Source organism: Denticeps clupeoides, chromosome 4 (genome assembly GCF_900700375.1).
Source record: "Denticeps clupeoides chromosome 4, fDenClu1.1, whole genome shotgun sequence".
Classification (NCBI taxonomy): Eukaryota; Metazoa; Chordata; class Actinopteri; order Clupeiformes; family Denticipitidae; genus Denticeps; species Denticeps clupeoides.
In genome coordinates, this window is record NC_041710.1 from 23,303,251 (window position 1) to 23,330,945 (window position 27,695).

The window sequence follows — 27,695 nt, forward strand, 5'->3', positions numbered from 1 at the left end:
TACTGCAAACTTTGTGAAGACCCGTATTTGTGTCATGCTCAAAACGTTTGGCCACGACTGTACATAGTACTGACACCTGTATATATTGCAGTTCATTGTCTATAGTTTTTGGACTAAATGCCTCTGTATATGGACCTGGCCTGTCTTATTTTTTCCAAATAAGAAGGTAACTTGATGTTCATCTTTCATTCACCTCAGAAAATTATTAGTAAAATACTTCACAATAATAAGTACATTTATGTAGCAGAATGGAAATGTGTTTTATATTGCTACTATATATGATTGTCTTATTTACGCATTTTTAGTTTTTTTTTATTTGTTTATTTATTTAATTTCAAACACTTTGGAGGTGCCAAGGATAAAACCGTAATATAAATGTATGAGTAGGAAAGCTACAGGGATTATTACAGGGATTTTTTGAAGTGTTTGTATTTTCATTTGCAAATGTTAAATATATTTCGAATGAGAAAAACATCTATACGCAGATTACATTTTGAACATCAAATTATGGTTTCAGAAAATGTTTCTCTATCAATGTATTTGTGGCTCGGCTGTAAATACATGTCTGACAAACAAACCAACACAATAAAAATCGCTTCTCAAATTTGCCGGTTTATGGTCCTTTAATTCTGTATTCCACTTTGGTGCTGATACACACTGATTCATTTAAATGGAGCTCTGCCAAGATGGCTAAATTCAACAGGACATCTTGTGTATATATATCCATGTACTGTGTAGCTCTCATACTGTGTCTATACTTAACATGAACACTTTTTACTGTGGCATTTATGAATAAATGAAGCTTGAAATCAGCACTTTCGGCATTCATCTGTTAATACTAAAGAAATAAGGCCAAAACCAAACCACTACAGATCCATTCACTACCTCTCATCCTGTGTTCATACCTCATTTGGACATTTTTTTTACTATGTCATTTATTAATAAATTTAGTTTGAAATCAGCACTTTAAGGATTTGTCTATTAAACTGTAATCTGTGAGGAAGCATTATGACTTTAAATTAAATAAGGCCAAAACCAAACCTCATAGTACGTTCTTACCTAATATGGATATTTTTTGGTATGGTGTTTATGAATACATTTAGTTTGAAATGGTCCCCTTTCATTTTATATTTTACATTTTGCATTTGGCAGACACCCTTATCCAGAGAGACTTTTTCATGTACACATTCTACCGAGGAACCATCAAGAGCATCCTGTCTAGCTGCATTACTGTGTGGTTTGGAGCCTGCAATGCGTCCTGCCAAAAAACTCTCCAACGCATAGTCAGAGCAGCTGAGAGAATCATCGGTGTCCCTCTCCCCTCCCTCCAAGACATCTACAGCACACGCCTCACCAAAAAAGTCCTCTGCATAGCAGCTGATCCCACCCACCCAATGCAAACCTTCTTCAGCCTGCTGCCATCAGGGAGGAGACTGCGGAGTCTCCAGGCCAGGACCAGCAGACTGAAGGACAGCTTCACCCATCAGGCTGTCAGGAATCTCAACTCCCTCCCGGCTCTGTCCCCACTCCCCTCACTCCCCTCTTCAGCTCCACAAACTTTCTGAACCCTAACACACACAAACTGACCATGCACCAGTCACTCTGTGCAGCTTTGGTCTGCCAACTAACTCACTTGTCACTTTGTCACCTTAAACTTACCTCACTTGTCACTTTGTCACTTTAAACTTACCTCTGTTGCACTACATGGTTTTGCACTCTCCACCATGTGCCCTTATTTGTATATGATGTTTTTAAAAATTGTATATTGTGTTTTTTAAAATTGTATTTATACCTTTGTATTCAATGTTACTGTTTTGTATTTAATGTGACTTGTATGGGTCTGAGAGTAATGTAATTTCAATTCTCTGCATGTCCTGTACATGTGGCAGAATTGACAATAAAGCTGACTTTGACTTTGACTTACAACGTGCTTTCAAGTTACCATCGATGAAGAGATCAATTCCGGTTCACTAGGACCCCCAACTATGAATACAATCTTTTTATTCACTCTGTTGTAGATTCTGTACACAAGTTCGACAACAAGAAAGTTACAAGTTAATCTAAATATTCTCTAAAGAGGAAGGTCTTGAGCTGTTGTTTGAAGGTGCTCAGTGACTGAGCTGTTCTGACCTCGAGGGGAAGTTCATTCCACCACCGAGGGGCCAAGACGAAGAAGAGTCTAGATGAATGTCTTCCTCGTACCTTTAGCGATGGAGGGACCAGTCGAGCAGTACTGGAGGATTGGAGTATACGAGGTGCAGTGCGAGGTGTAATGAGGGCTGTGAGGTAGGATGGTGCTACTCCATGTTTGGCTTTGTAGGCCAGCATCAGTATTTTGAACCTGATGCGTGCAGCTACTGGGAGCCAGTGGAGGGAATGTAGCAGAGGGGTGGTGTGGAAGAATTTGGGAAGGTTGAAGATCAGTCATGCTGCTGCATTTTGTATGAGTTGTAGAGGTTGGATGGTGCATAGTGGTAGACCCACTAGGAGGGAGTTGCAGTAATCCAGTCTTGAGATTACTAAGGACTGAACCAGTAGTTGTGTGGCCTGGGTTGACAGATAAGGGCGGATTCGTCTGATATTGTGGAGAAGGAATCTACATGAGCGGGAAAGGTTGCTGATGTGAGTCGAGAAGGAGAGTTGGTTGTCTATTGTTGCACCAGGGTTGCGGGCTGTTGTAGAAGGAGAGAGATTGTCCAGGTAAATAGCAAGATCCTGATGTGGTGAAGAATTGTGGGAGTTGTGTGTCATCAGCATAGCAGTGGTAGGATAATCCATGTGAGGAAATGACTTCACCAAGTGATCTCATGTAGAGGGAGAAAAGAAGAGGACCTAGCACCGAGCCATGGGGGACACCAGTGGAGAGTCTACGTGAGGTAGAGGTGGATCCTTTCCAAGTCACTTGGTAAGATCACTCATCAAGGTAGGAAGCAAATGCTAAGCCCTCAATTCCAAGCCTCTTCAGAGAGTCTTGTGGTTAACGGTGCTCAAGGATTTTGGATAGAAATGACAGGAGGGAAGTTGTTGATGTCTGTCGGATCAGCAGTGGGTTTCTTTAGGATTGGAAAAACCCTGACTGTTTTAAAGGCGGATGGTACATGGCCAGATGACATTGAGCTGTTTATGAAATAAGAAATGAAAGGGATTAGGTCAGGGGAGATGTTTGAAGCATTGCAGAAGGGATTGGATCTAGTGAACAGGTGGTTTGGTTGCCTGTAGATATTATCTGAATCTGAATGATTTCATCAGATGTGAGCTTAGAAAATTGATTTAGAGTAGTTGTAGAATGTTCAGAGGGTATAGAGTAGGATTTGTGGTGGAGAATGTCTCACAGACTTTTTCAATCTTCCCTTGGCAAAATCATCAGATGTTAGGGAAGACAGGGCAGGGGGAGTCGGACGGTTGAGTAGGGATAAGAAGATGTTGTGGAGTTTTTGAGGGTTGTGGGCAGAGGCTTATAGTTTTGCTTTGTACAAATCAGTTTTAGCAGCAGTGAGGTTAGTGGAAAATTTGCGCAGAAGGTTCTGGTAATACAGTAGGTCTGAGTCAAGCTGAGATTTCTTGTATTTTCTCTCCGCTGCTCAAAGTACTCCTTGATTGCTGCCCAATGTATCGGAGAGCCAGGGTCCAGGGGGAGAAGTCTTTTTGGGTTTTGTTGATAGAGGACAGAGTGGATCCAGTGTGAAGGTTTTGTCGAATGAAGGATGGATGGGGGACAGTTGTGGATCCTGTAGGTATAGTGAGTGTGAAGGTCAGGAAGTGGTGGTCAGAGATGTGAAGGGGAGTGGAAGAAAGGTCAGAAGTTGAAGAAGGACGACTGAAGACCAGGTCCAGGACATTCCCTCCTTTGTGTGTGGGAGAGATGTTGCTGTTGGTTAAGGAAAAAGAGTGGAGAAGGGGAAGAAGGCAGGATGATTGGAGTTTGGCTGATGGAAGGCTGAAGTCACCAAGGAGAGTTAGGGGGTTTCTAAGGAGAAATGCTAGTTCAGCATTTGTCTATTGACATTTGTCATGTGGAAGTAAAAGTGAAGTCTTTGTCATTGAGATACACTGCAGAACAGCACACAGTGACACAACGAAAAGTGTCCTCTGCTTTTAACCATCAACCTTTGATGGACAGTGGGCAGCCATGACAGGTGCCCGGGGGAGCAGTGTGTGGGGACGGTGCTTTGGACGGTGGTTTTGGCATTGTTTACTTTAAGGTAGTAATGCTGCATCAAAGATGTCATATTAGGAGATGAATACTCATCAAAATGCTTATTCAATCATTACTTTATTCATAAATGGCACAAAAAGATCCATATGAGTTATGGACATAGTTTGGTAGCCAATTGACGTTGAAATGTTGTAGTCCCTCATTCTATTAGTTTTTTTTTCCAGGGCTGATACTGTAATTCACTGCAGAAGACAGGGTTCTAATTAAAGAGCTTTGGGTTTTTAAGTGATACCGTAAACCTTATAAAATCTGTGCGCGCTTTTTTAAAAAACTCGACTAATTTGACCGTATTCTCAGGAAGAGCCGCGACACGCACCGCAGTCATCAACGTGAGCACGTGCGCGTTGCTTAACTAATGAGAGTTTCTTAACGATTGGGGAAAAAAGGGTTGTTTACCAGCGAGTGTCGATTTAACATCGGACGTATGTTGGTTAAAACGCAAAGAGGGACATTTGTGTTAATGGACAAACACGCCGAGCCCACTCACCTGTTGCGTGCCGCTCGTTTCACGAAATGAATCGAGCTGAGTGAATTATTATTTTTCTCGTTGTTGTTAATACGCGACGGACCATGAACTGAATTTTCATACCTTTATTTCTACCTTTTTACTTAACGTTTGCAATAAAACCTACCTGAGGGAAATAAAAGCCGGGACTGGTTTAGGTGGTTGGAATTCTGCAGATTGCACAAGCCCGCGGTAAGGTGAGCCTTTTTATTCCTTCATCATCATATCTTGTCCTTCCCGATTCTAACAGGGAAAAAAAACTAATTATTCGACTAATTAAATATTCCCCGATGTTTCACGAACTCCGGGGTATAGAAGTGATCCACTTGAAATGAGTTTGTTTACGGCGTGTGCCGATTTCTCGCATCCTCACGGTCGCATCCTTTTAGTTTTTAATTAAACGCTGGCTAGCTTCTTTTAAATGAATTTGCTTTTACCTCAGATAAGGAGGCTGGCCGGGTTCAAATCCCGAATGCTGAGCAAGGTACCGTCCCTGTCATGGCTGCCCACTGCTTTAATGGATTAAATGCAGAGGACACACTTCGTTGTGTCACCGTGTGCTGTGTTTTCAGCAGTTTTCTTTCCTACGCTGAGCAAATGGCTCTGGTGCTGGTGGTGGCCTAGCGGTTAAGGTTACAATCCCGATCTGCCAAGGTGCCACTGAGCAAGGTGCCCTCACACTGCTCCCTGGGCACCTGTCATGGCTGTCCACTGCTCACCAAGGGTGATGGTTAAAAGCAGAGGACACATTTCGTTGTGTCACCGTGTGCTGCAGTGTTTCACAATGACAATCACTTCGCCTTCACCTCGACCTGGTGGCTAGACTAGCTAACTTAATCACATTAATCACCAATGTGTCTGAAGGTTCTTCTGTTCGCGTTTGCAATAAATACCCCCCACTCCAGGCAGGATTCACATTTTTAATTTTCTCTGTCGTTTCCTAAAAGCAAGGGATGGCTCATCTTACTTGAGACCTGTGTGTAGGTGTGGATTTGGGTGGGTGTGATTTTACTCGCAGCCTATTTAATGAAAGTGAAGTGGTTGTCCTTGTGAAACGCTGTACACCATGAAATGCATCCTCATTTTAACCCCGTCACCTTGGTGTGTGGGGACATTACGTTGCTTTTTTAAACTTTTTTTTTTTTTTGGTACTTTTGCAGTTCAGTATATGAACCAGCAACCCACTAGGCCACCACCGCCTCACTGAATATTGAATTGTATATGGATTTATAGCCAATTCAGGCCTTCCATTCTAGGAAAAGAATCTAGAAAAAAAGGCTTCTGCTGTGTCATCCAGTTTGGAACCAGACACAGCAGAAACGAGTGGCAATGTCAGGTACGCCTACGATTGATAGTCAGCCATGCCAGTCAGGTGCTGCAGGGCCGTCAGTCGGTTCATTCCCAAGTGAAATCACGCCGTCTTACAATGTTTTAGAAAACTGTCTGATAAATTCTGGGGGAAATGAACAGTTAGAATTACATGCTGCAAATGGGAAGGTGGTAAAGTGAAACACTTTAGTCATATTTTACTGTTTACGTTCACATTATGATTTAAAACTTCAGGTTAATGAGCTCCGATGAGAAAATGCTCCCTTAGAGTAGCTTGAAGTTCTGTGACCTGTCTGATGTTGTGATTTAGGCCAGCGTGCTCTGCCTCTACTTTTGAAATGGGACCTTTACTGTTTTTTTTTCCAGCCCTGTGTTGCGCCTCTACTCCTGTTTTAAGATGTGGAGGTATCGGAAGCAGGGCTTTTCCCTGCTGCTTCTTAGCGAACTGCAGAGACAGCAGCAGAGCAGCCTCTTCTGTGACACCCTGCTACAGACAGAAGGTGAGAACTGATGGATGGAGACATGCACAGTCACAGGGCTCCGGTTTGTGTTTCTTCAGAGTTACCCTCAACAAGAGCAGGAGCATTGTAAAATTCTAGCCATGTAACGAGTGTACATGATCCAGTGATGTGAAGAACTGGTTGAAGGGAAGTGGAGGTCATTTGTGAAAGGACCTGCACATCATTGCTGCTATGCAGATATTAAACAAATAATTCCTCATTGCTGTAAATTTTCTTAAACCCTTTTCTACATTGAACGTTAACCAATATCCTTAGTAAACTGGCTTCGGACTCCTCTCACTTCATTAATCAATTGTTTTCAGTAATTACCATTAAATACTAATCATTTGAAAGAAAAAAATGTATCATCCACTGAAAAATGTTTTACTGTTTACATGGCCCAACACTACAGGCATTTAAGAGGAAAGGCCAGAAATGAATTACATGAATTTATTGTTCTCATTTTTGGTGAATTCATTTGGATTGTTGTCTGTATTGCCTGCCCACTTCATGCTGGTTAATCAAAAGTTTTGCTCCACCAGGTGTCTCAATACCTGCCCATAGTTGCGTCTTGGCTGCCCTTAGCCCTCTCTTCTCCAGAGCCTTTGCGACTGGTCCTTCACTTCCTGCAGGCCAGAGCCGTCTTCTCAGGCTGCAGGCCGTTGGGGCCAAGGCACTATTAAAGTTGATGGGCTTCCTTTATACTGGAGAGATGGAAGCAGAAAACCTGCAGGAACAAGACGAGATAATGGCTGCTGTCAACAGACTGGGCATGGGCCATCTGATCTACGATAAGGGCGGATGCGTGGAAGAGGAGAGACTGAGACGGTGTGTAGAGGTGGCCTTGCAGAAAGAAGGGAACGCTGATTGTATAGGCCCCACAGTCCAAGATGTGGTAGGAAGAGGCATGGACAAGGAGACACAAACAAAGCAGACAGAGACTCAAGCGGACACTGCAGTACAGACCGAGATTTCTTGCGTTGACTCTCATCTAATCAAGCGGTGCTCAGTGTCAGCAACCTCATGCTTGCCTTTGGACATCTCCGTTGATCCCACTGTGAAAGTACCACCTCTGGGCCCAGGAAACCATGTTTGCATCTCGCCGTCATCTTCTGCCACCTGGAAGCCCCAGTCATCCACTTTCCTGAACCAGAATTCAGGCTTTGATAACCATTTCACCATTTCAAACTCTACTTCCCAGCTCCCCTGCTCAGCTAAAGAGCCGGACACCCTCTGCTCTCACCCAGAAAGCAACCTGCAGCAGCAAATAGTGACTGATGAACTGACACTGTTGAAGAGGAAGAGGAGAAGCGGCAAAAAAAACGAGAGTGTGATTACTTTGGTGAGAGATGAAGCAAACAAAGTAAAGGACAGAAGTGTGGATGTAGATAAAGAAAGTGGAATGTATTCAAGAAAACAAGAACTGCTTGGTGGAGAAGGAAAGTTTGACCTGAAGAAGACACAGATATCACTAAAGGTCAGGCTGAAAAGGAAGCACAGTGGAGCACTTTGGGAGATTGACAGTGTTCATGAGGAGCATGGGAAAGCACACAACCACACTGAGATTTCAGGAAGCATATCTCCAGACACAGTCCAGAAGGTGAGGAGCACAGATGACAGTATTTTAATCCATCGCTTGGTTCTTCCAATTCAGTCCCCACAGGAATATTAAAATTAACGCAAAATCAGCCAATCAGCGTGAATGCACTTTTATCAAATCACCACAACTTTTTTTTTCTCCCTCCTGTTTTCACCTATCGCGGCATTTTCTACATTTAGAGTCACCCAAATATAATCACGTTTCCTTCAATGTTACCAAACATGCAGACGTGTGCGACAGGAATGCTGCTAATTTTCCCTCAAAAATTTCCATCAAGGATCGTGCATCATTATGATGTAATTGATTATGTTCTGCAATGTCCATGTCTGCATCGCAATGCAGCGATTATGTGATTAATTTCAACAGACCTAATCAGGAGGTTGCCGGTTTGAATCCAAAACGGCCAAGGTGCCAATGAGCAAAGTACCGTCCCCACATACTGCTCCCCGGACTCCTTTCACGGTTGCCTAATGTAGGGATATTGAAATTAAGTAAGTGTTTAGAACATAATCGATTCTATCATAATGACGTTGCTTGGTAATTTTTCTAGAAGAGATATAAACATTTTCATTAAAAAGTATTTCCGGTAGTGACTCTGTCGGCCTGATCGCCACAGCCCCACTTTGGGTTGGAGTTTCATGCGGCACGGCACTCTGTGGTCTTGTGAACTTTGACCGCTGGGCACCATGACATATTTTTGCATGACCGAATGGAATCATGAGACTAGTGACTATTCACACCTCCAGCCCACTGCTCACTAAGGTGATTTTTGGTTAAAAGCAGAGGACACATTTTGTTGTGTGCTCCGTTTGCTGTGCTGCAGTGTTTCACAATGACTTCATTTTCTCCATTTTATACTGGTGGTTCTTCATAGTCATTGTTTCTGCTCTTCTTAGGATTCATCATTTGATGCTGAAAGGCTGGGCAATATTCACTCATCCTCTTCTCAACTCAGCTCAAGTCCTCCTGAGAGGATGTCCACTGTTATTCCTGTTATGAAGTCCACTTCTTCCACAACGGCCCAGGCACAGTCTGGTGATCATGTTACAGAGTCTTCAACTTACCCAAGTAAGGATGTCTCGTCCCCAAGCCCGTCCCAAAGTGAGGACACTGAGGAAATTGAGAAGCTCCTAGAGGATGTCATGATGGGCCTCAACATTCTCCCACGTGTACCTATGGAGAGAAACGAACATGGGCAGCCGCTTCTACATGCCAACCGTGTTGACTGCAGTGCAGTGGTTCCTTGTTTGTTTCCACACAATGCAAGCATTTCACAAGATCTGATTGGATCTTCTGAGAAAAGTAAGTCTCAACATTTTATTCAGCTTTTAACCATTATGTTGAATCAATACTCTGTTTAGCTGTTGTATTATCAGACTCTATAATAGGCTGTAAAATGTCTTTAAATTTCTGATTTCTGCAGTTAATTACTGAGAATTACAGTATTATGAAATAACTAGACTTTCATAAAAATTTCCTTGACATGGTTAACATAATGTTTTATAGAATTTCAGCAATACATAGTGTACTACCAAGGTTAGCAAAAGACTGCTTGAACAATATTAACATATTGTTTATGGTTTTTGAAGCTTGGCTGTAACTTGGTCCGGTTTTGAACTGATTCATGGTTGTGGAGCAACACACTTATTTTCTTTTATTTAGTCAGAGTCTGCACAATGATTAGATCATCTCCCCGTCACCCCCCGTGTGAGCCTCTTTCCCACCCTTGTATCTATCATACAGGGAGTGCAGAATTATTAGGCAAATTAGTATTTTGTCCACATCCTCTTCATGCATGTTGTCTTACTCCAAGCTGTATAGGCTCGAAAGCCTACTACCAATTAAGCATATTAGGTGATGTGCATCTCTGTAATGAGAAGGGGTGTGGTCTAATGACATCAACACCCTATATCAGGTGTGCATAATTATTAGGCAACTTCCTTTCCTTTGGGAAAGTGGGTCATAAGAAGGACTTGACAGGCTCAGAAAAGTCAAAAATAGTGAGATAGGGATGCAGCACTCTTAAAATTAAAGCTTCTGAAACGTGATCATCGAACAATCAAGCGTTTCATTCAAAATAGTCAACAGGGTCGCAAGAAGCGTGTGGAAAAACCAAGGTGCAAAATAACTGCCCATGAACTGAGAAAAGTCAAGCGTGCAGCTGCCAAGATGCTTGTGGGGCCTTTTCGGGTTGAGGATGGAGTCAAGCTCAACTCCCAGTCCTAATGCCAGTTTCTGGAAGACACCTCCTTCAAGCAGTGGTACAGGAAGAAGTCTGCATCCTTCAAGAAAAACATGATTTTCATGCAGGACAATGCTCCATCACACGCGTCCAAGTACTCCACAGCGTGGCTGGCAAGAAAGGGTATAAAAGAAGCAAAAATTATGACATGGCCTCCTTGTTCACCTGATCTGAACCCCATTGAGAACCTGTGGTCCATCATCAAATGTGAGATTTACAAGGAGGGAAAACAGTACACCTCTCTGAACAGTGTCTGGGAGGCTGTGGTTGCTGCTGCACGCAATGTTGATGGTGAACAGATCAAAACACTGACAGAATCCATGGATGGCAGGCTTTTGAGTGTCCTCGCAAAGAAAGGTGGCTATATTGGTCGCTGATTTGTTTTGTTTTTGAATGTCAGAAATGTATATTTGTGAATGTGGAGATGTTATATTGGTTTCACTGGTAAAAATAAATAATTGAAATGGGTATATATTTGTTAAGTTGCCTAATAATTATGCACAGTAATAGTCACCTGCACACACAGATATCCCCCTAAAATAGCTAAAAACATTCAGCTTTGATATTGAGATTTTGGGTTCATTGAGAACATGGTTGTTGTTCAATAATAAAATTAATCCTCAAAAATACAACTTGCCTAATAATTCTGCACTCCCTGTAGTTGCAAGTATGCAATGTAGCATGCTTTAGTCTTAAGAATTAATTGCAATTAATTCAGTTACCTATAACCGTTCACCCATGATCATGGTTATAACACTTCTATATCACAGTATTTATTGATCTCTCCCTCCTTCTCTCTATAGCACTCAGTTGTAACACTACCACTAATTTAATCTCCACTTTCCCTGGAAACACCACAAGCTCTGACTCTTTCCTGGACCCCCACTGCTACACTTCCCTGCCTCACTCTTCTCACTGCTGCCCACATGGTCAACCCAGCACCCACCCACACTGCTGCTACCACCACACTCTTCTAGGGTGGTCCCAGGAAGAATATGTTAATTCCATAAATGTGCAAGTCAGTGATCAGTTCACTTCCCATTGTGCAGGGTCAAAATCTTCAGAGTATCAAAAAGTGGAACGGAACTCAGGATCATTGGATTGTTCTGTGTCTTCATCCAGGACCGCATTGCTTAATTCAAGTCAAGGAATTTCAAAATTATCGCCACCCCGGAAAACCACCAGAGAATCCTCCAGCATTCTTGTTAGGACTTCACACACTCCGTTACCTGATCAAAACCCAACCAAATTAAAAAGAATGGTAGACCACCTCCTCTTGCCAATAGATGTTCAGTCATGTGTTGCTGAGTCAGAGGAACATCATCAGAAGGGATGCAAAACTGGAGGTACAGCAAGAGCACTCAAAAGCAGAAATAGCAAAGACAAAGATAGATGTCACAGTTTCTCTCAATCTGGGGCAGAAATTAAAGCAGGTAATGAAAATCCTTGTAGAGTATTGAATCACTCAGATTCAGCATTGGGATCTAAAATGAACTTGAGAAAATCTACATCCCTTCAAATGCCAGATTTAAATGAAATGTGGCTTCCACAATGTCTCTCTCCTCTTAAGGCTGAAAATAGTCTAGAGCTGAGTGACCCACCATCAGTAAGAGGTCAAGAATCCATCAATGCAAAGCAGTCACCCAGCTCTTCAACACAGGCACATGTTAATATCCACCCATGGCTCTCTAACAAACCAGTTACCCTGCAATTCCCTCTGGACACCATTAATCTTTGTGGAGTCACCATGGGGGGCAAAGAACTGCAGCATCCAACATTCCCACAAAGCAGGTCGAAGGCAAAAAAGGTTTCAGGCCAGCCACGTTGCACAACACAGTCTGTAAAACAACCAAGCAAGTGTACAATTGAAGTGGCTTCTAAGGATGTAATGAAGATGGTTACCAGAGGGCAGAGTCAGAAAAACAAAATAGAGATAAATGAAGAGAATAAACGCATGAACAAAAAAGGAAAAGGCTCCACAAAAATTAGGCAAAAACAATTGGATGATGATGATAGCCAGAAAAAAAATTGTAAGACTGCAAAGTCTCTCGGGGTCACAAATGCAGTTGGACTGCAGAACAAGAGAAAGAAGATGCCAAAACAGCCTGGTACACTATGGTCCACAAATGATTCTCATTCATCAAGCATCAAAAATGATGACTGTGGTAGAGGGATATCTAAAAAAACACAGGCAAACAACTCAAGACCTGAAGCAACCAAACATACGCATTGCATTTCTAGACCAAGAAATGCAAATATAATAAGACGAGGTTCAAGGCTTCTTGTACCCAAAATGTACAAAGTAGAGCATGACATGGCTTGTGCAGCCTTCTTATCTGCAATTGGGAAGACCGAGAGACCTGGAAGGAAACGCAGGATTGAAATAGTGCAAGATCTGAACAAAGTCAAGAAGCGGAGAGAAAATAGAGAGAAGGTGAAGTCCTATGACACTCAAAATCTGTTGTTGGAGCCCCAAAAAGTCCAACCTGAACACAAGCATTGTAAAATGAAAGTGTTACCTAAAAATAATCAGAACTCAAATCCAGAGGCCACTAAGATTAAATGCGGCAGTCTTACAAAATGCAATCTCATGCAAAAGACCGTAAAAGACGTTCATGCAGAATGTAGTCAGAACATGAGGTGTAACAGGGGTGTGGAAAAGGAAGGCTCAGTGAAGAACAAAGCAAAAGATCATGACACGAGGATGGAGGAAGACCAAGCCAGTGCAGACACTGATGTACTTGGCCAACAAACCATAGAGCATGATAAACGTGTAACGCAAAGGGGACTTGAAGAAAACACAGTTTCTGAAGCAGAGGACATTTGCAAAATATCTACAGGAAATAATACTCAAGGGTTGAGGACCAAAGACTTTGAAAAGGGTTATGGTCACAGACCATCCCATAAACAATACTTTTACAACCAAAAAATGTTGGAAGACATTGTGGGCAAAGAAATTTCATCACAGCAAGGGATTTTCAAAGAGACTGATACAAACGTAGATGAGGTCACAGGAGAAATTGATATTTTAGGAGTTGTGGACTCTTCTTCACAGCCTTGCTCTGTCGAGGAGTGTCCGTCAAATGAAACCGTTAAGCATCCGGTTTCACCTTCCCATGTGGATGTTGTGGCAGTGCAGCAGGCTAGAGCTTGTAGTGTGGTGCAGGTCAGTAGTGGAGAGGATGAAGAAGTCGATGTAGAAGGAGAAAATGCAATTTACCAAAAATCTGAACCATCAAGTTGTTGGCAGATCATCTGTCCTCATATAGGTCCATCCAAAGGATCATTAAATCCAGGTACTTTATCTTTTTGTTGTTCTCCAAGTGTGTACCATCAAAATTCATGTTTTAAAACCTCATTAATCATATTAAATATGTATGTATGTTTCAGGCTGAATTTACTTCTAAAATATGGAAAAGTAGTTCATATTTTACTTATTAATATATAATACTTATAACCTCATTAATATATAATACTTTTACAGCAGTTTTTTGGAAGCTGACATTTTTTAGGGACAGTTACATTAAGATATTAAAGGATGTCTTAATGGTAAAAATGTAAAACACTGTTATTGATTAATGTGTACATTTAAGTGAATGACTGTCTCAAAAGGGGTTTTCTGTCTCCTTCACCCCCTCCTCCATACGCAGTTCTGGATCATCACAGTGTCTCTGAGGAGCGTGGAATACAGAAAAATGCCGAACAAGATCAGTCCGCACTACTCAGTCCTGAGCCTGTTCCACCGCTGTCCAACCAAATCACAGCGAGATCAGCCATCATTTGTAAGGTAGAGGAGGAGGACGAGGAGGACGAGGAGGTGGAAGTTTTGTTTGGTTCTCCTGTCACTCTGCCTGGAGGTTGGGGGGTGGGGTTGATCATTGACACTGAGAACAGGCTGGTGAAGAAAGAAAATGTTGAGGATGAAGATGTGGAGATTGATGTTATTGATTAAGAATAAATTGAAACACCCTCCTGTTCGATAATAATGTGATACAAATTATCTCATGTTATTGAATGAATTATTAATCCATGTAAATATTTGTGTTTTTGGTAATTATTTGGTAAACAATTTTCGATGGTAATAGTTAAATATTACAGATTATTATTGAAATATTAATAGGTTTAACATAGATGAAATATTTTGTGTTTTGGTGGTATGTAAACAATAGATTTTTGTTATTGGAACCATCCTTGTCTGTATGATGCAACGTTCTTTTTTTTTTTTTGTTTTGTCTATTAATTTGTATGTTGCGCCTCTGTGTTTGTACTGCACTTTGCGAATGGCGATTTTGAACGCTCCAACTTTATTTAAACCGGAAGCAGCGCAACCAGTGACGGCCGCCGCACACGTGCTTCCCTGTTGCTGAAGGTTAAAATTTGCGTTGCGGGGGCTCGTTAAGGATCGTTGTGGACTGAGGTGGGTTCTCCGTGAGAGTCGGACCGGTCTGGACGCGGAGATGGATCCAATGAAGGCGCAGCAGCTGGCGGCGGAGCTGGAAGTGGAGATGATGGCGGACATGTACAACCGGTAATGTCATGATGTAGCCACTGACCGTGTGAGTTAGTGCGACTGGAAGAGCGTCCTCCCTTTTGCAGAACGTTACTATGTCGCTACGTCTCCGTTTGTTGTAATTTATTTTTGGCAAATGCTCGCTAACATGAGAGACGTTTTGCGTAATGCTATTTTTCGGGGATTTATGCAAGAGCGTTTATTATTGGACACTCCTGGTCCCCGGATTAAATTAACCAGTTGAATCCAGTTTTTTTTTTTTGTGGAACAAACTCGAACGTTAGAACTTATTGTGCGAAAGACTATCTGATCTCGAACTCGTGACCTTTTAATAAAACTGAAACCCCTTTTGTCGTTGCCTTCAGATGTGATGTCGTTTTTCCTCTGCAGTAGTGATGGCCTGATGGCCACTGACGTCCTTTACTCCCGCTTCTCCGCAGCATGACCAACGCATGCCACAGGAAGTGTGTCCCTCCGCACTACAAGGAGGCCGAGCTCTCCAAGGGCGAGGCCGTGTGTCTGGACCGCTGTGTGGCCAAGTACCTGGATCTGCACGAACGCCTGGGCCGCAAGCTGACCGAGCTGTCTGTCCAGGACGAGGAGACCATGAGGAAGGCTGCTGCTGGGACCGGCTAGACCGGGCTCACGGACTGCGTTTACGGCCCTTTTTCTTTTTTTGGACTGGGAGATATTGGACCTGGTGTGGGAGTAATTGTGGGCCAGGCGTGAATTTTTATCAACCCCAGGTCCATCCCTTGGACTGAAGAGTATTTGTATTGTGCACGTGTGAGGAAAATTTCAGTCTTTTTTTTTTTTTTACAGAAACCACACAGATTTGTACAAAGTTTTATTATTCCATTGTAATTGTTGCATAGTTATGTTAAATAAAAAGTAAGAATTACACAGTGTTGCATTTTTCACAGTAGCACATGAGCCAAATGAATGAACAGGCTTATTATTATTTGATTTTATTGTGTTTTCAGAGTGTTTGGTGTTCAGACACTCAGAAGTGTTTGCAGTGACGTACGTTTTAAGGAGTTGCTATTCGCCATTGTTTACTACGTCTCGTTTTTGCCAACATGTATCGATATTAAAGTAGTTTCTCCGTCAAGTTAAATTTGAAGCGTGTCCCTTTAAGAGCGCGGGCGAGTGGAACGTCGACAGGGAACAGAATCCAGCGCGGTTTCGGTTCCCCTCCTTCAACTTTTATTTCCCCCTCTCGTCACCCCGACACATTAAAATAAGACGCCGGTTTGAGTTTATTGGCCGCCAAAAGGTTCGTTTGGAAGTGTCGGTCACGGCCCACGAAGGGACGAGGTCGGTCATAGTCTCACAGGTGAGAGTGACGTGAAATGCGCGTCTGTTCTCAGTATTGTCGAATTGTGTGATTTTCTTTTATTTTCTCGCGAAGACAGAAAGCAATTCATTTTCTTAGTTAAATCACAAGTACGCACGTTTAAACGTCTGTAGTTCCGTCCTGCTCTTACGTTTGAGTTTAAACAAGTAGTTGTGCGCTCTGTGCCTTTCATGGCAAATGCATCAGGTCTTTAGCCCACTTTCACACATTGCTGTGGCTCTGGATCAATTTACATTTACAGCAGAGCGACTTACAATCAGTAGTTACAGTGACAGTCCCCCTGGAGACACGCAGGGGTAAGTGTCTTGCTCAGGGACACACAATGGTAGTAAGTGGGATTTGAACCTGGGTCTCCTGGTTCACATAGCCCGCTAGGCTACAACCACCTACTTTCTATTATCTGGCGCACTTCGATTAACGTGAGAAACACTGCGAAAATGCATGCCGAGGAGATGAAACGCCGTCGATTACTAATTCTTCACATACTGGCTGGAATAAAAGCGTTTTAATTGTACGCGCCGGTAGGTGGCGCCAACGTACAACTCACCCACGAGGACGCGACTGGTCCCAATTCTCCTGCGACGGTGACGGTGCTGACCCGCCAACTTCAACCGGGCGACATGGGCGGCATCGTGAGTGCATGGCCTCCGATCGGGTTTTCTATGCCCCTTTCGTGGGAGTGAGGGCGCCCTCTTAATGCGAGGCAGGAGGTTCTCTGACTGGCCGGGGCGGCATCTAATAACCAGCTCACGCAGTAAAACGTGAGGCTGAAGGATTCAGCTCCTTATTCGAGTTGTCAGTTCCACTTTAAATCCTGCTCAGCAGGCTGCAGTACCGCGTTCAGCGGGCCTTACAGCCAGGAAATCTGTTTCAGAAATAAGGAACTTTTCAACCCTTGTTAGAAATGGTATCAATTGTTACCTGTCTGGCCCAACACTGCTTTACACTGAACATTTCACATGAAAACTGTACAAAAACCTACATTTTAAAAGCTCTGGGCCTCTGAAATCTCACTTGTTAAGGGTAAAATAAGATGTGTAGAAATAGCATCAACTAATACCATTCTAGCCCAAAACATTTTTCACTGTAAAATTGACCTGGGAATTTTGCTCATGTGCACATAGATTTATGATGAATATAAACATTTAAGTGTAAAATAAACAGTATTGCAACCTATTTAAGGTGAAACAGACAATTCAAAGAAGGAGCTAACTTCAGCGTCAGAGGTCCTTGGTGTGCTGCTGCTGGGCTGAAGTCTCACACTTGGGAGGGAGCGGGCTGATTTTAAATAAAGCACATTTCATTTATGATATTGTCAATCCAAGCTCATTATATCACAGTTATTCTTTCCCTGGTTTGTGCATATGGCTGGAGGATGGGTGTTGATACTGGAGTGCAGAATAAGATGGAAGATGGACAAAAGGTCAAAGGTCAAAGCCATGTGTATGCTTATTTGGTTAAATTCAGTATGGTTACAACAGACAATTTTACAATAAAATATGTTAATATATAATTCTTAATAAGTGTTTCTGTGTGTTGGGCGGGAAGGGGCCGTGTGCTGATGGGATGTTCACGCAGGCCAACAAACAGGCTAGGACTGACCCCCATGTAACAATCATGGCAACATGCAACTTGTAACTAGGGATGTGCAGATCAATCCTAAATATTGATACTATTGATATCAAGTTGGTATCAGTTTTGTATTGATACTAACGCAAATGGACATTTTTGCTCTTCTATTTCTGTACCACTTTCCAACTGAAAGTAAACGTGCCATTAGAAATACTGCTCCTCACACACCAATGTGAGGGGACGTCACAGAAAGGGGTGACTCCAGTCTGTTTGGTGACCTGGACGAGCACCAACCCCACCTTCCTCCCGGAAAATCTCATGGCACCGCAGGACACACAGTTTTTAGTTCACCTTTCCAATCACATTTAGTTTTTGTATGAAGTGTCAATATCGGATCAGTATCGCTGATACCAACCTTGTAACAAGTTACGGTGGATCCGGTAAGTATTCACAGTGTATCATTTTGTCCACTTTTGTTATTTTACTGCATTATTTCAAAATCGATCAAATTCATTTGAAAACATAAAAAAAATTTACTTGAGGTTTTGCCAAATAATTGAGAAAGCACATGTACATTTGCTGAATGCTTTGTCAATGCACCTTTGGCAGCAATTACAGACCTTATTGAATATGATTAAAGTGAAGTGATTGTCATTGTGAAACACTGCAGCACAGCACACGGTGACACAACAAAATATGTCCTCTGCTTTTGACCAACACCCTTGGTGAGCAGCGGGCAGTCATGACAGGCGAGCAGTATGTGGGGATGATGCTTCTGTCAGTGGCACCTTAGTGGCACATCGGGATTCAAACCAGCAACCTTCTGATTACAGGGCAGCTTCCTTAACCACTAGGCCACGACTGCCCCACATCCTCGGCACACCCCGCACATTTCCTTTAAACCACAATGCTGTGGTAAATCTCGAATCGCTTTAACGCAGTGGTCCTGTCGACCGCCAGATGGCAGCAGCAGCTGCAGACAACGGCGTCGATCAGGGTGTCGAGGAGCTGGATGCGCCCCCTAGCGGAGACGTGGACGTCCTGCAGGGACCCCGGCGGGAAGGCAACGTCCCAGAACAGGTGACGTGACGTGTTTTATAAAATGGTCACAAGACAGTTCAGTTCTCGACATATTAAGAGATGAATAGGAATTATTTGTGCAAAGTAATGGTTTCTGTTTTTTTATACCTTTACAGCATGTGTCAGAGGCTCTTACTTACATAAGTGTTTTAATATGTAAATCAGTAAAATCCCTAATTTGGTTGACTAGGAACCAATCTGTAAATACCATTAACTAAATAACTCAGGCAAACAGAGATCTTGGTGAACGTTGGATGTCAGAAAAAGGGAAGAAGAAATGAGTGTCATGTGCATAGAAGTGATATGATATTCGATGCGAGGAAATAACCTCACCAAGAGATTTGTTGTAAAGGGAGAACAGGAGCCCTGAGGGACACCAGTAGAAAGCCTGTGAGGTGTAGTCCACTTCCATGTCACCTGATAAGATCAGTCATCCAGATAGGAAGCTATCCACTGCCATGATGAGCCTCTAATTCCAAAGCTCCTAAGGATGGTCAAGAGGGTCTTGTGGTTGACTGTGTCAAAAGTTGTTGAAAGGTTCAGAAAGATTAGGACTGATGTCAGATTTGCTGATCTAACACCATGTAGTTTTGCTGTAATGGCAAGAAGAACAGTCTCTGTGGACTGAGCAGGTTTGAAACCAGACTGATCCTGAAGGTTGGGGTCCTGAAGGTTGTTCTGGTTAAGGTAGTTGTGCCTTTGTAGATTTTTTTCCTGTTCTTTCCGTCTCAGGTCGAAGAGTTCCTTGGTCCTCAACAAGAGTACGATGAAGAAGAGGAGGAAAGGAAGTACTATCGTAGAAAAAGGCTGGCTGTGGTGAAGAATGTTTTAGGGGCTAGCGTGGGTGGTATGATTGTCTACAGCGTCTACATGGGTAAGATAGTCAATTTTTTATGTTAAAAAGCACTACTAATGAGCAGAAATCCTGTCAACATTTGAAGGCATATATGGCTTGTTATTATTAATCAAATATCAAAAAATGTAAAAGATGTGTAGGGAGTGTGCTGCTGATGTATCTTAATTCTGTTCTGTGGTGCAGGCTTGTTACAGATGCAGCTGATACTTCACTATGATGAAACCTACAGGGAGGTGAAGTATGGCAGTTTGGGCCTTGAGGATATCGACCGCAAGATGCTCATGGGTATTAATGTCACTCCTATCATTGGCCTGCTGTACACACCCGTGCTAATTAGGTATATATCATCCATCCATCTATCATTCTCTCATGTCTTTTTTTTACTATCTTGTAGCAGAGAAGTTGGATGTTTCTGTGTGATCCTTGTGTTACAGGTTCCTGGGTACAAAATGGATGATGTTTCTAGCCTCTGGAATCTATGCTCTTTTTGTGTCTACCAATTACTGGGAGCGATACTACACACTGGTGCCATCGGCTGTTGCCATTGGTGTTGCCATTGTGCCTCTGTGGGCATCGCTAGGGAACTACATAACCAGGTACAAAGAAGACAGCCGAAATATGTTCACTATAAACTCAACCTTTATTTTCATTTTCTTTTTTCTTTCAGACAAAACACACTCAAACATTTAGGGTCATTTTGAAATGTTTTAATTCAAGTTGGATAATAAACAATTCTTTTCTCGTTTAAAATATCATCAAATTGACCAAAACGTCCTGTCCAGACATTGTTCATGTAGTAAATACTATGGTAGCTGGAAATGGCTGCTAATAAATAAAAATTTGTCTTGAAATCCAATGTAGTGCTGTGTTCACTTATGAAAGTCTACTGATTATACATACACATGTTTCATTATCCAGCTTAAATAGAAATGGTGTATATATTAATTAAGTAGAAAATATTCATTTTTTCTCCATGTTTTAGAATGGCTCAGCAATATTATGAATACCTGAACTATAAGGAGGAACATGTTCAAGAACAGAAGAAATTTCCTAAGGGGGCTTGCCATCGTTATGTTATTATTTTCCAATCGGTATTTTACATCTTCTTTCATGTGAGTTCAGGTTAATGCAAATATTTAAAAAATAGTGCCTTCATTTATTGTCCAGCACTGTGACATAATTGCAGAATAATTTTTAATATGCAGGCTTGTGATCTGTTATCTGGTTTTAACTGTGTAACATGTTTGCCTTTTAGCTCAGTTTTGTTTTTGCAGAGTTCCCAATGGCCTTTTTTCTTAACAAGTTTCTCAGCCCGTCCACACACATTCTCTTCAGTGTTAAGGAGTGTGGTAGGCAACATTCATAAGCTTTTACTCTATTATCTAGAAACCTTTGTAGAATAGTACGTACAAGCTTTGCTCTGTTTCTGCTCTGTTGTAGGTGCGAAAAGTCATGGGGTGATTCCGGACTTAAACAAGACAGTCCTGGAGCATCTCCCCCGCTCTCTGGTGTTAATCAAGGTGGAGAGTGTGCTTATGGGCGCAGCCTTCCTGTCAATGATCATTGTAAGGCCCAACTCTCTCTCTCTGCAGCCGTTTCTTCAGTTAAGATTTGAGGAATCCAGGTTTTATTAAATATGACATAATATACAGTGATCGGGAAATTTTTTATTATCTACACATTTTACATGCAATGCCCCATAATGACAATTACTTGAGGTTTTGGCAAATTAATTAAAAATTAAAAATGGAGAAAGCTCATGTACAAAAAGTATTCACAGCCTTTGCCATGAAGCTCGAAATTGAGCTCAGGTGCATCCTGTTTCCCCTGATCATCATTGAGGTGTTTCTGCAGGTTAATTGAAAGTGTGAAAGTGAAGTGATTGTCATTCACAGCACATGGTGACACAACAAAATGTGTCCTCTGCTTTTAACCATCACCCTTGGTGAGCAGTGGGCAGCCATGACAGGGGGCTGTACCTTGCTCAGTGGCACCTCAGTGGCACCTTGGTGGATTGGGATTCGAACCGTCAACCTTCTGATCACTTGCAAGGTGAGGAAACAGAGAGGAAGAGCACGTGTTGGAGGAGATGAGAAACCCAATTTTGGAATTTTTGCAAACAGGCGAGTGAATCTCCGCCGGGTTGATCTGTGAACGCGAGTCAGCCGGAGCTACAACAACAACAGATGTTGCCGTTCATGTAATAAAGGCAAGAGGAAGGAACAGGGCAGGACAGGAAAAGGCAACTGGCAAAGAACTCTTTTCTGTGAATGCCAGGTGTCACTGTCAGAGGAAACCAGGTACTGCTCATCACCAGGCCGATATCATCCCTACAGTGAAGCATGGTGGTGCCAGCATCATGCTGTGGTGACTTTTTTTTCAACTGCAAGAACTGGGAGACTAGTCAGAATAAAGAGAAATATGCAGCAACATACAGAGAAATCCTGGATGAAAACCTGCTCCAGAGTGCTCTTAATCTCAGACTGGGGCGACTGTTAATCTTTCAGCAGGACAATGACCATAAACACACAGCCAAGATATCTAAGGAGTGGCTTCAGAACAAATCTGTGAATGTCCTTGAGTGGCCCAGCCAGAGCCCAGACTTGAATCCGATTGAACATCTCTGGAGAGGTTTTACAATGGCCGCACCAACGCTTCCCATCCAACCTGATGAAGATGGGTGAAACTGGCCAATGATTGGTCTTCCAAGCTTGTGGCATCATATTCAAAAAGACTTGCTGCCAAAAGTGCCCCAACAAAGTATTTGGTAAAGGCTGTGACTATACATTTTTTTATAAATTTGCCAAAACCTTTTATCCATTTTAGAATAAGGCTGTAACAAAATGTGGAGAATATGATGTGAATACTTTCTGTTTGCACTGTATACTGTATATCCAGAGCAACCATAGCATTGTGGCCACTGACAGTTGAAGTGAATGTGACAAGGACCAAAAAGTTCATGTTGGTTCTGAACATTTCTTGCAATGCAATAGACTTGAAGGATCTGCTACTGACAACTTGGTGCCAGATACCACAGCCGACTTTCTGTAGGTTGTGCACTGATGGGCCAGGGCATAAAGTTATGACTGATTGGTGTTTTAACACAGTTTCAGTTCACTGATATGCAATTATAGCCCAGGACACAAGACACAGACCTTAATTTGCCCAGATGGTCAACAGGGCATTAATTGTTCAGTCCAGGTTTCCACTTTTCAGCAAATTTTGCCAATTTTTCTTACATATTCTTTTCTAGCCAATGATGTTTAATAAAGTTTGCACATGGGGTACACCTCCTCATAAACTTATTGGCTTCGTTCCCCAGTTCCTTGCACTGTGTGGTGCAGCCTACCGGCCAACAGAAGAGATCGACCTGCGCAGCATCGGCTGGGGCAACATTTTCCAGCTGCCATTCAAACACCTGCGGGACTACCGACTGCGCTTGCTCTGCCCCTTCTTCATCTACTCAGGATTTGAGGTTCTTTTTGCCATCAAGGGACTCATCTTGGTCAGTGATAAACCTTCAGACACACCAACATACACTCAATCTTATAAAACTGACAAACTGATCTTACTGAGCGAAACAAAAACATTATCTTTCAATTGCTGGATGTGTCAATGTGTCGTTATCACTTAGCTGTACTCTCACATACAGTTTCCCTCCCTGGCTCTGTCTCTGTTTACCTATGTTGTCAGTCTGCTCTCATATGTACATTGGATTCTGCTTCTGTTCTTTGGCACCATAGAAACAATATTTCCTGACAGCCATCACCATGTTTTTTTACACCTTCTTTTTTTCTAGATTTTTCTGTTTTTTTTCCCTGTTATTCTCTCTTTAAAGGAGCAGCCCTTTAAAACATATCATAATGTTTTAACATAAATTGGGATAGTTGAGTCTGTAATATTGGAGTCTGTAATAGTGTTCAAAAGGATCTAAAAAAGAACTATGGTACCCAGCTACTACAACATTACTAAACAGATCAGAACATAATACCGTGTCCTTATCTGATACTGAATTGTGCTAGAGAATAAATCATGGTGTTCTCATTTATGTAGTTTACTTAGCAGTGTGCAGTCACCATAATGAAAATCTGAACTGAAAAATGCCCATTTGTGAATTAAAATTTTGTAATTGTGATGTCATCTCTCTATCTATCTGTCTGTCTGTCTGTTTGTCCCTCTCAGTCTTACGGTGTATGCTCGGTGGGTCTTGAGAAGCTGTGGCTGTTGGTGATGGTCTATGGTCTGTCTTCATCGTCCTCCTCCTTCCTCTCTCTCGCCACGCTGCGGCTGCCGCGCCTGATCACGTTGTTAGGGGGTGCTGTGGTGCACCTGGCCCTCATTGTGGCACTCATGTGCTGGTCTCCTGATCCCATCACCATCAAGCCCTATATTAACCACCTACCAGAGCTGCTGGTGCTTACTGCACTTTGGGGAGTGGGCAGCGCTTTGAATAAGACTGGACTCAGCAGTGAGTGGCTCACTATCATATTCACACAATATTCACACACACACACACACACACACACACACACACACACACACACACACACAGGTAAAATTCCAAGTACAGGTAGAATTGACAATGAAGTCAGAAACTAATCACTGATCTTGTTATAATCTCTTATGTCAAAGTGGATTTTACCACCGAGACTCCAGTAGCAAGTGACAAAAAGAACTAATCTCAGCCTTTTCTGGCTGTTCTGTTTAATATAAACACTCTTGTGTTCCCCTCTTCATCTCTCATATCCTCGCTGGGGTAGATTTAACAGAAGGAATTAGGGGTCACAAGACTGCCCTCTTTTAGCAATCCAAACCAAAAAAGCACAAGCCCAAGATAAGATAAAGATATGAAAATATAAACCTTTATTAGTCCCACAAGAGGGAAATTGCATTGCCATGGTAGAAAGTGGGTAAGCAAAGGAGCAAAGGTAAGAGCAGCGGGAAAAAAAATATGTATATGTACTTTGGGTAACTACCATGGTGGATTTGATGTGTGTGTTTGCGTGCCTGTGTGTGTTTGTTTGTTCGTGTGTGTGTGTGGCCAACAGTGAGGTCTTTGTTGTACAAAATTATTGTTAATATTTAGTATAAAATTCCGCTTGGTTTCTCGGAACAGGGTTTTCTAGTAGAATTGTGTAGATGTGCGATTTCATGCCAAATATCATCCATGTTGATTTTGAATATATTTTGAGCTCCAGTCTTGAATTTCTCCTGCTGCTTTGATATCAGAATCAGTCTACTGTTCACTTATTTATTCTCTCATAAGTCCTCAGCCCCTCCCGCTCTCTTCCTCAGCACTGTTGGGGATGCTGTATGAAGACAAAGAAAGGCTGGATTTTGTCTACACCATTTATCACTGGTGGCAGGCGCTTGCCATCTTCCTCGTGTACTTGTGGTCAGGCCTGCCGATGCGAGTGAGTGATCGGCATTCCAAATGCTGCTTCGGTTGCCTGTAGCTGCTTTTTCCTGTGCAGCGCTCACTGCTCCCACTCCCACTCTTCTTTTCCTTTTGTTCTTCTCCCCGCCAGGCAAAACTTGCCATACTTTTGATCATGCTGCTGTCAGCCTCTGTCTGCTACTGGCAGATGGAGCACCGACTGGCCAGGAAGGTGCCCTTCAGACTGCCCCGTATTCCCAGGCCTCGACACAAGGTTTGATGGGGGGGGGGGCATTGTCTGGTTTTGCTCCCCACTATAACTCACATTTAACCCTTAAATCCTAAGACGTCAGCACAAAGGCCAAAGGTTTTAGTTATTACTCAGTAACTATGATTTTAAAATGTAACATCCTAGAGTGATAAGGAGTTAACGTTACCATCATTACTTTTTGCATTTCCAGGCATCATTGTTATATAGTATGTTTTTTATGAATATTACTGTGCAGTCCTGGCACAACACGTGTTGTTGAAATGGCTGTGCGATATGGCATAAAATTCATATTGTGATTTTCTGTATTTAGCTGTACAGTCTACATAAAAAAAATTGTCAGAAAATATATAAATAACACAATGCTTGTTCATATTTTATCATGCAGTCCCTCTAGGAAGAAGATTATATTTTGTGATTTTTAAAGTCATGACTTTTTTTGCACCGGGCACCGGCACAGGACCGGCAGATTACTGACAGATTGAAGGCTTGTTTTATTTTATTCATTAGGTCTGCAGTATTTAAACAGTACTTAAAACACAAATTACTTATTATTTTAATTAGATTTAAGGCCTTGATATTCTTGATATTCTTGATATTCTGATATCAAAAATTATATTTTTTTGAAAACTCGATTTTAGGAATTTTTAAAGATCAGCAGAAACCCTGCTATGCCTTCTGTGCTGTTGCCCAAATCTAATGCCTTGTGCTGGTTATGCAGGTTATGCAACTTTGTTGTTTTCAAGCAGACAATTCTGGGGTAGACAGGTATAATCAAAATCTCTCCTGTTGGCCAAATTTATATCAAATACCATTTATATCGCGCAGCCCTAATTGCTGAAATCACATTTGTAAAAAGGGCTTATTATACTTTATTGTTTCCAATGGTGTCAATCCTTTTGCAGCAACAAAAACAGATAAGTCAGTTTTAATCCAGAGATTGCTGGAGAATTGCTCTCTTCAGCTTTTCTAACGATGGCATGAAAGTATGGAAGTAAAGGCGCTGCGGTTACGAGCGGTCAGCAGGTAAGGGCAGCAATGTAATTATAGCCCTGAGCTTTTTGAAAACTTCTGCTGTAAGCCACAGGACTGGAGTCACTTTCTATATTTTACTGACAATAGATGAGGTCAGGAGAAGGTGAAGGGTGGCCCTGTTCCCAGATCAGTTGTTAAGAGCCGTTCCTTCCTGTCCAGGTGAAGGGCTACCGCTACCTGGAGGAGGACAACTCAGATGAGTCAGAGTCCGAGAAGTCCGAGGACGAGGAGCGTGATGAAGGCGAGCAGCAAATGGAGGAGGAGGAGGAGGTGGAGGAGGGAGGAGCAGCCGCTGCAGGAGGAGATGCGGGGTCGCAGGGCTCCGATTCGCCACGAGTCCGTGGTCGCCAGCGGCGCCGGGACGATGCCTACGAGCAGGCGGGGGAGAGAAAGGAGTACAACCAGTGCTTGTGAGCAAGCCAGGATTTAGGGAGGTATGAAAGATGAAAAGTGCAGCAATGAGGCCAGCAAATCATCTGGAATAATGTGGGAGGACAGTTGCGCTGATGAAAAATTGAAAGCCACTGTAATTATGGGCTTGCTTGCTTCATGAAAGAGCTTCACAAATAATTCTTTTAAAAACTGCCAGGGAAGTGTGTGGGTTGAGATAGCGGAAGGAAAGGCGGGGAAAAGGTGTAGAGCAGTGAGAAAGAGAAGTGCTCAGAAACAGGAAGTGGAAAACAGAAGCAGCCAAGCCCTTATCAGGACAGGTGCTCTCAGCTGTTTCCACAGAAACGACCCAAAAAAAAAAGCGCTTCAGAGCTGCACTGAGTGTCACAGTTGCATCTGTGGGCCCACACTCCTAGTTTTTTTTATAGGCCTCTAGACATTCCACAAAAGTTGCTATTCTTGACTAATGCTACTAATGAACTATTTCTGGAGGTTCGTCACACACAAGTACTTAACCTTTCTGAAAACAAGCAGAAAAGGCATGGGTGGAAAAATGTGCCGACTTTGTGCCTTTTAAACTTTTGATTTTGTGCTTATCTTCTGTTTTGTGAGATTAAAACACACCCTTTGCATCATTTCTCAGAGTCTTGGAATGTAGTTAAAGTGTAACTTTATCCCCAGCCTAATCCAGTCACTACACATGTGCACAAATGCTAAAGTCAGGGGTCTGAGAGGGGGGAGGGCTGAGGAAGACTGATGTTTCTTTTTTCCCTTCAAATGTCCAACTCTACATCAACATCAGCCTTGAATATTTGTGAACAGATGGTATTTTGAACAATTTTCATGAAAGAAATTGCT

At 42.4% G+C, this 27,695-nt stretch overlaps 2 protein-coding genes across 3 annotated transcripts; both read left to right on the forward strand.

Moving 5' to 3' along the window:
- The first annotated feature begins 14,719 nt into the window (after positions 1-14,719).
- On the forward strand, positions 14,720-15,803 carry timm10 (translocase of inner mitochondrial membrane 10 homolog (yeast)). Its single transcript, XM_028978137.1, has 2 exons — positions 14,720-14,920; positions 15,343-15,803. Exons 1-2 carry the CDS (start codon positions 14,850-14,852, stop codon positions 15,536-15,538), a joined length of 267 nt encoding a protein of 88 aa, XP_028833970.1. The 5' UTR covers positions 14,720-14,849; the 3' UTR covers positions 15,539-15,803.
- A 263-nt stretch (positions 15,804-16,066) lies between these two features.
- Positions 16,067-27,472, forward strand: unc93b1 (unc-93 homolog B1, TLR signaling regulator). Of its 2 annotated transcripts, none has more exons than XM_028976528.1 (13): positions 16,067-16,238; positions 18,773-18,911; positions 19,644-19,785; positions 19,951-20,104; positions 20,202-20,363; positions 20,750-20,879; positions 21,023-21,116; positions 21,208-21,332; positions 23,090-23,272; positions 23,950-24,235; positions 25,063-25,181; positions 25,296-25,418; positions 26,607-27,472. In XM_028976528.1, exons 2-13 carry the CDS (start codon positions 18,792-18,794, stop codon positions 26,859-26,861), a joined length of 1,893 nt encoding a protein of 630 aa, XP_028832361.1. In that variant the 5' UTR covers positions 16,067-16,238; positions 18,773-18,791; the 3' UTR covers positions 26,862-27,472. The 2 variants fall into 2 exon arrangements, with proteins under 2 accessions (XP_028832361.1, XP_028832362.1); XM_028976529.1 differs by having other exon boundaries at positions 18,792-18,911.
- The last annotated feature ends 223 nt before the right edge of the window (positions 27,473-27,695 follow it).

Coding starts and splice junctions, on each gene's coding strand:
- timm10 (XM_028978137.1), top strand. CDS start 14,850: ATGGATCCAATGAAGGCGCAGCAGCTGGCGGCGGAGCTGGAAGTGGAG. Junction 14,921..15,342: donor ATGGCGGACATGTACAACCG/GTAATGTCATGA, acceptor GCTTCTCCGCAG/CATGACCAACGCATGCCACA.
- unc93b1 (XM_028976528.1), top strand. CDS start 18,792: ATGGCAGCAGCAGCTGCAGACAACGGCGTCGATCAGGGTGTCGAGGAG. Junction 21,333..23,089: donor CCTTCCTGTCAATGATCATT/GTAAGGCCCAAC, acceptor TTCGTTCCCCAG/TTCCTTGCACTGTGTGGTGC. Junction 23,273..23,949: donor CCATCAAGGGACTCATCTTG/GTCAGTGATAAA, acceptor TGTCCCTCTCAG/TCTTACGGTGTATGCTCGGT.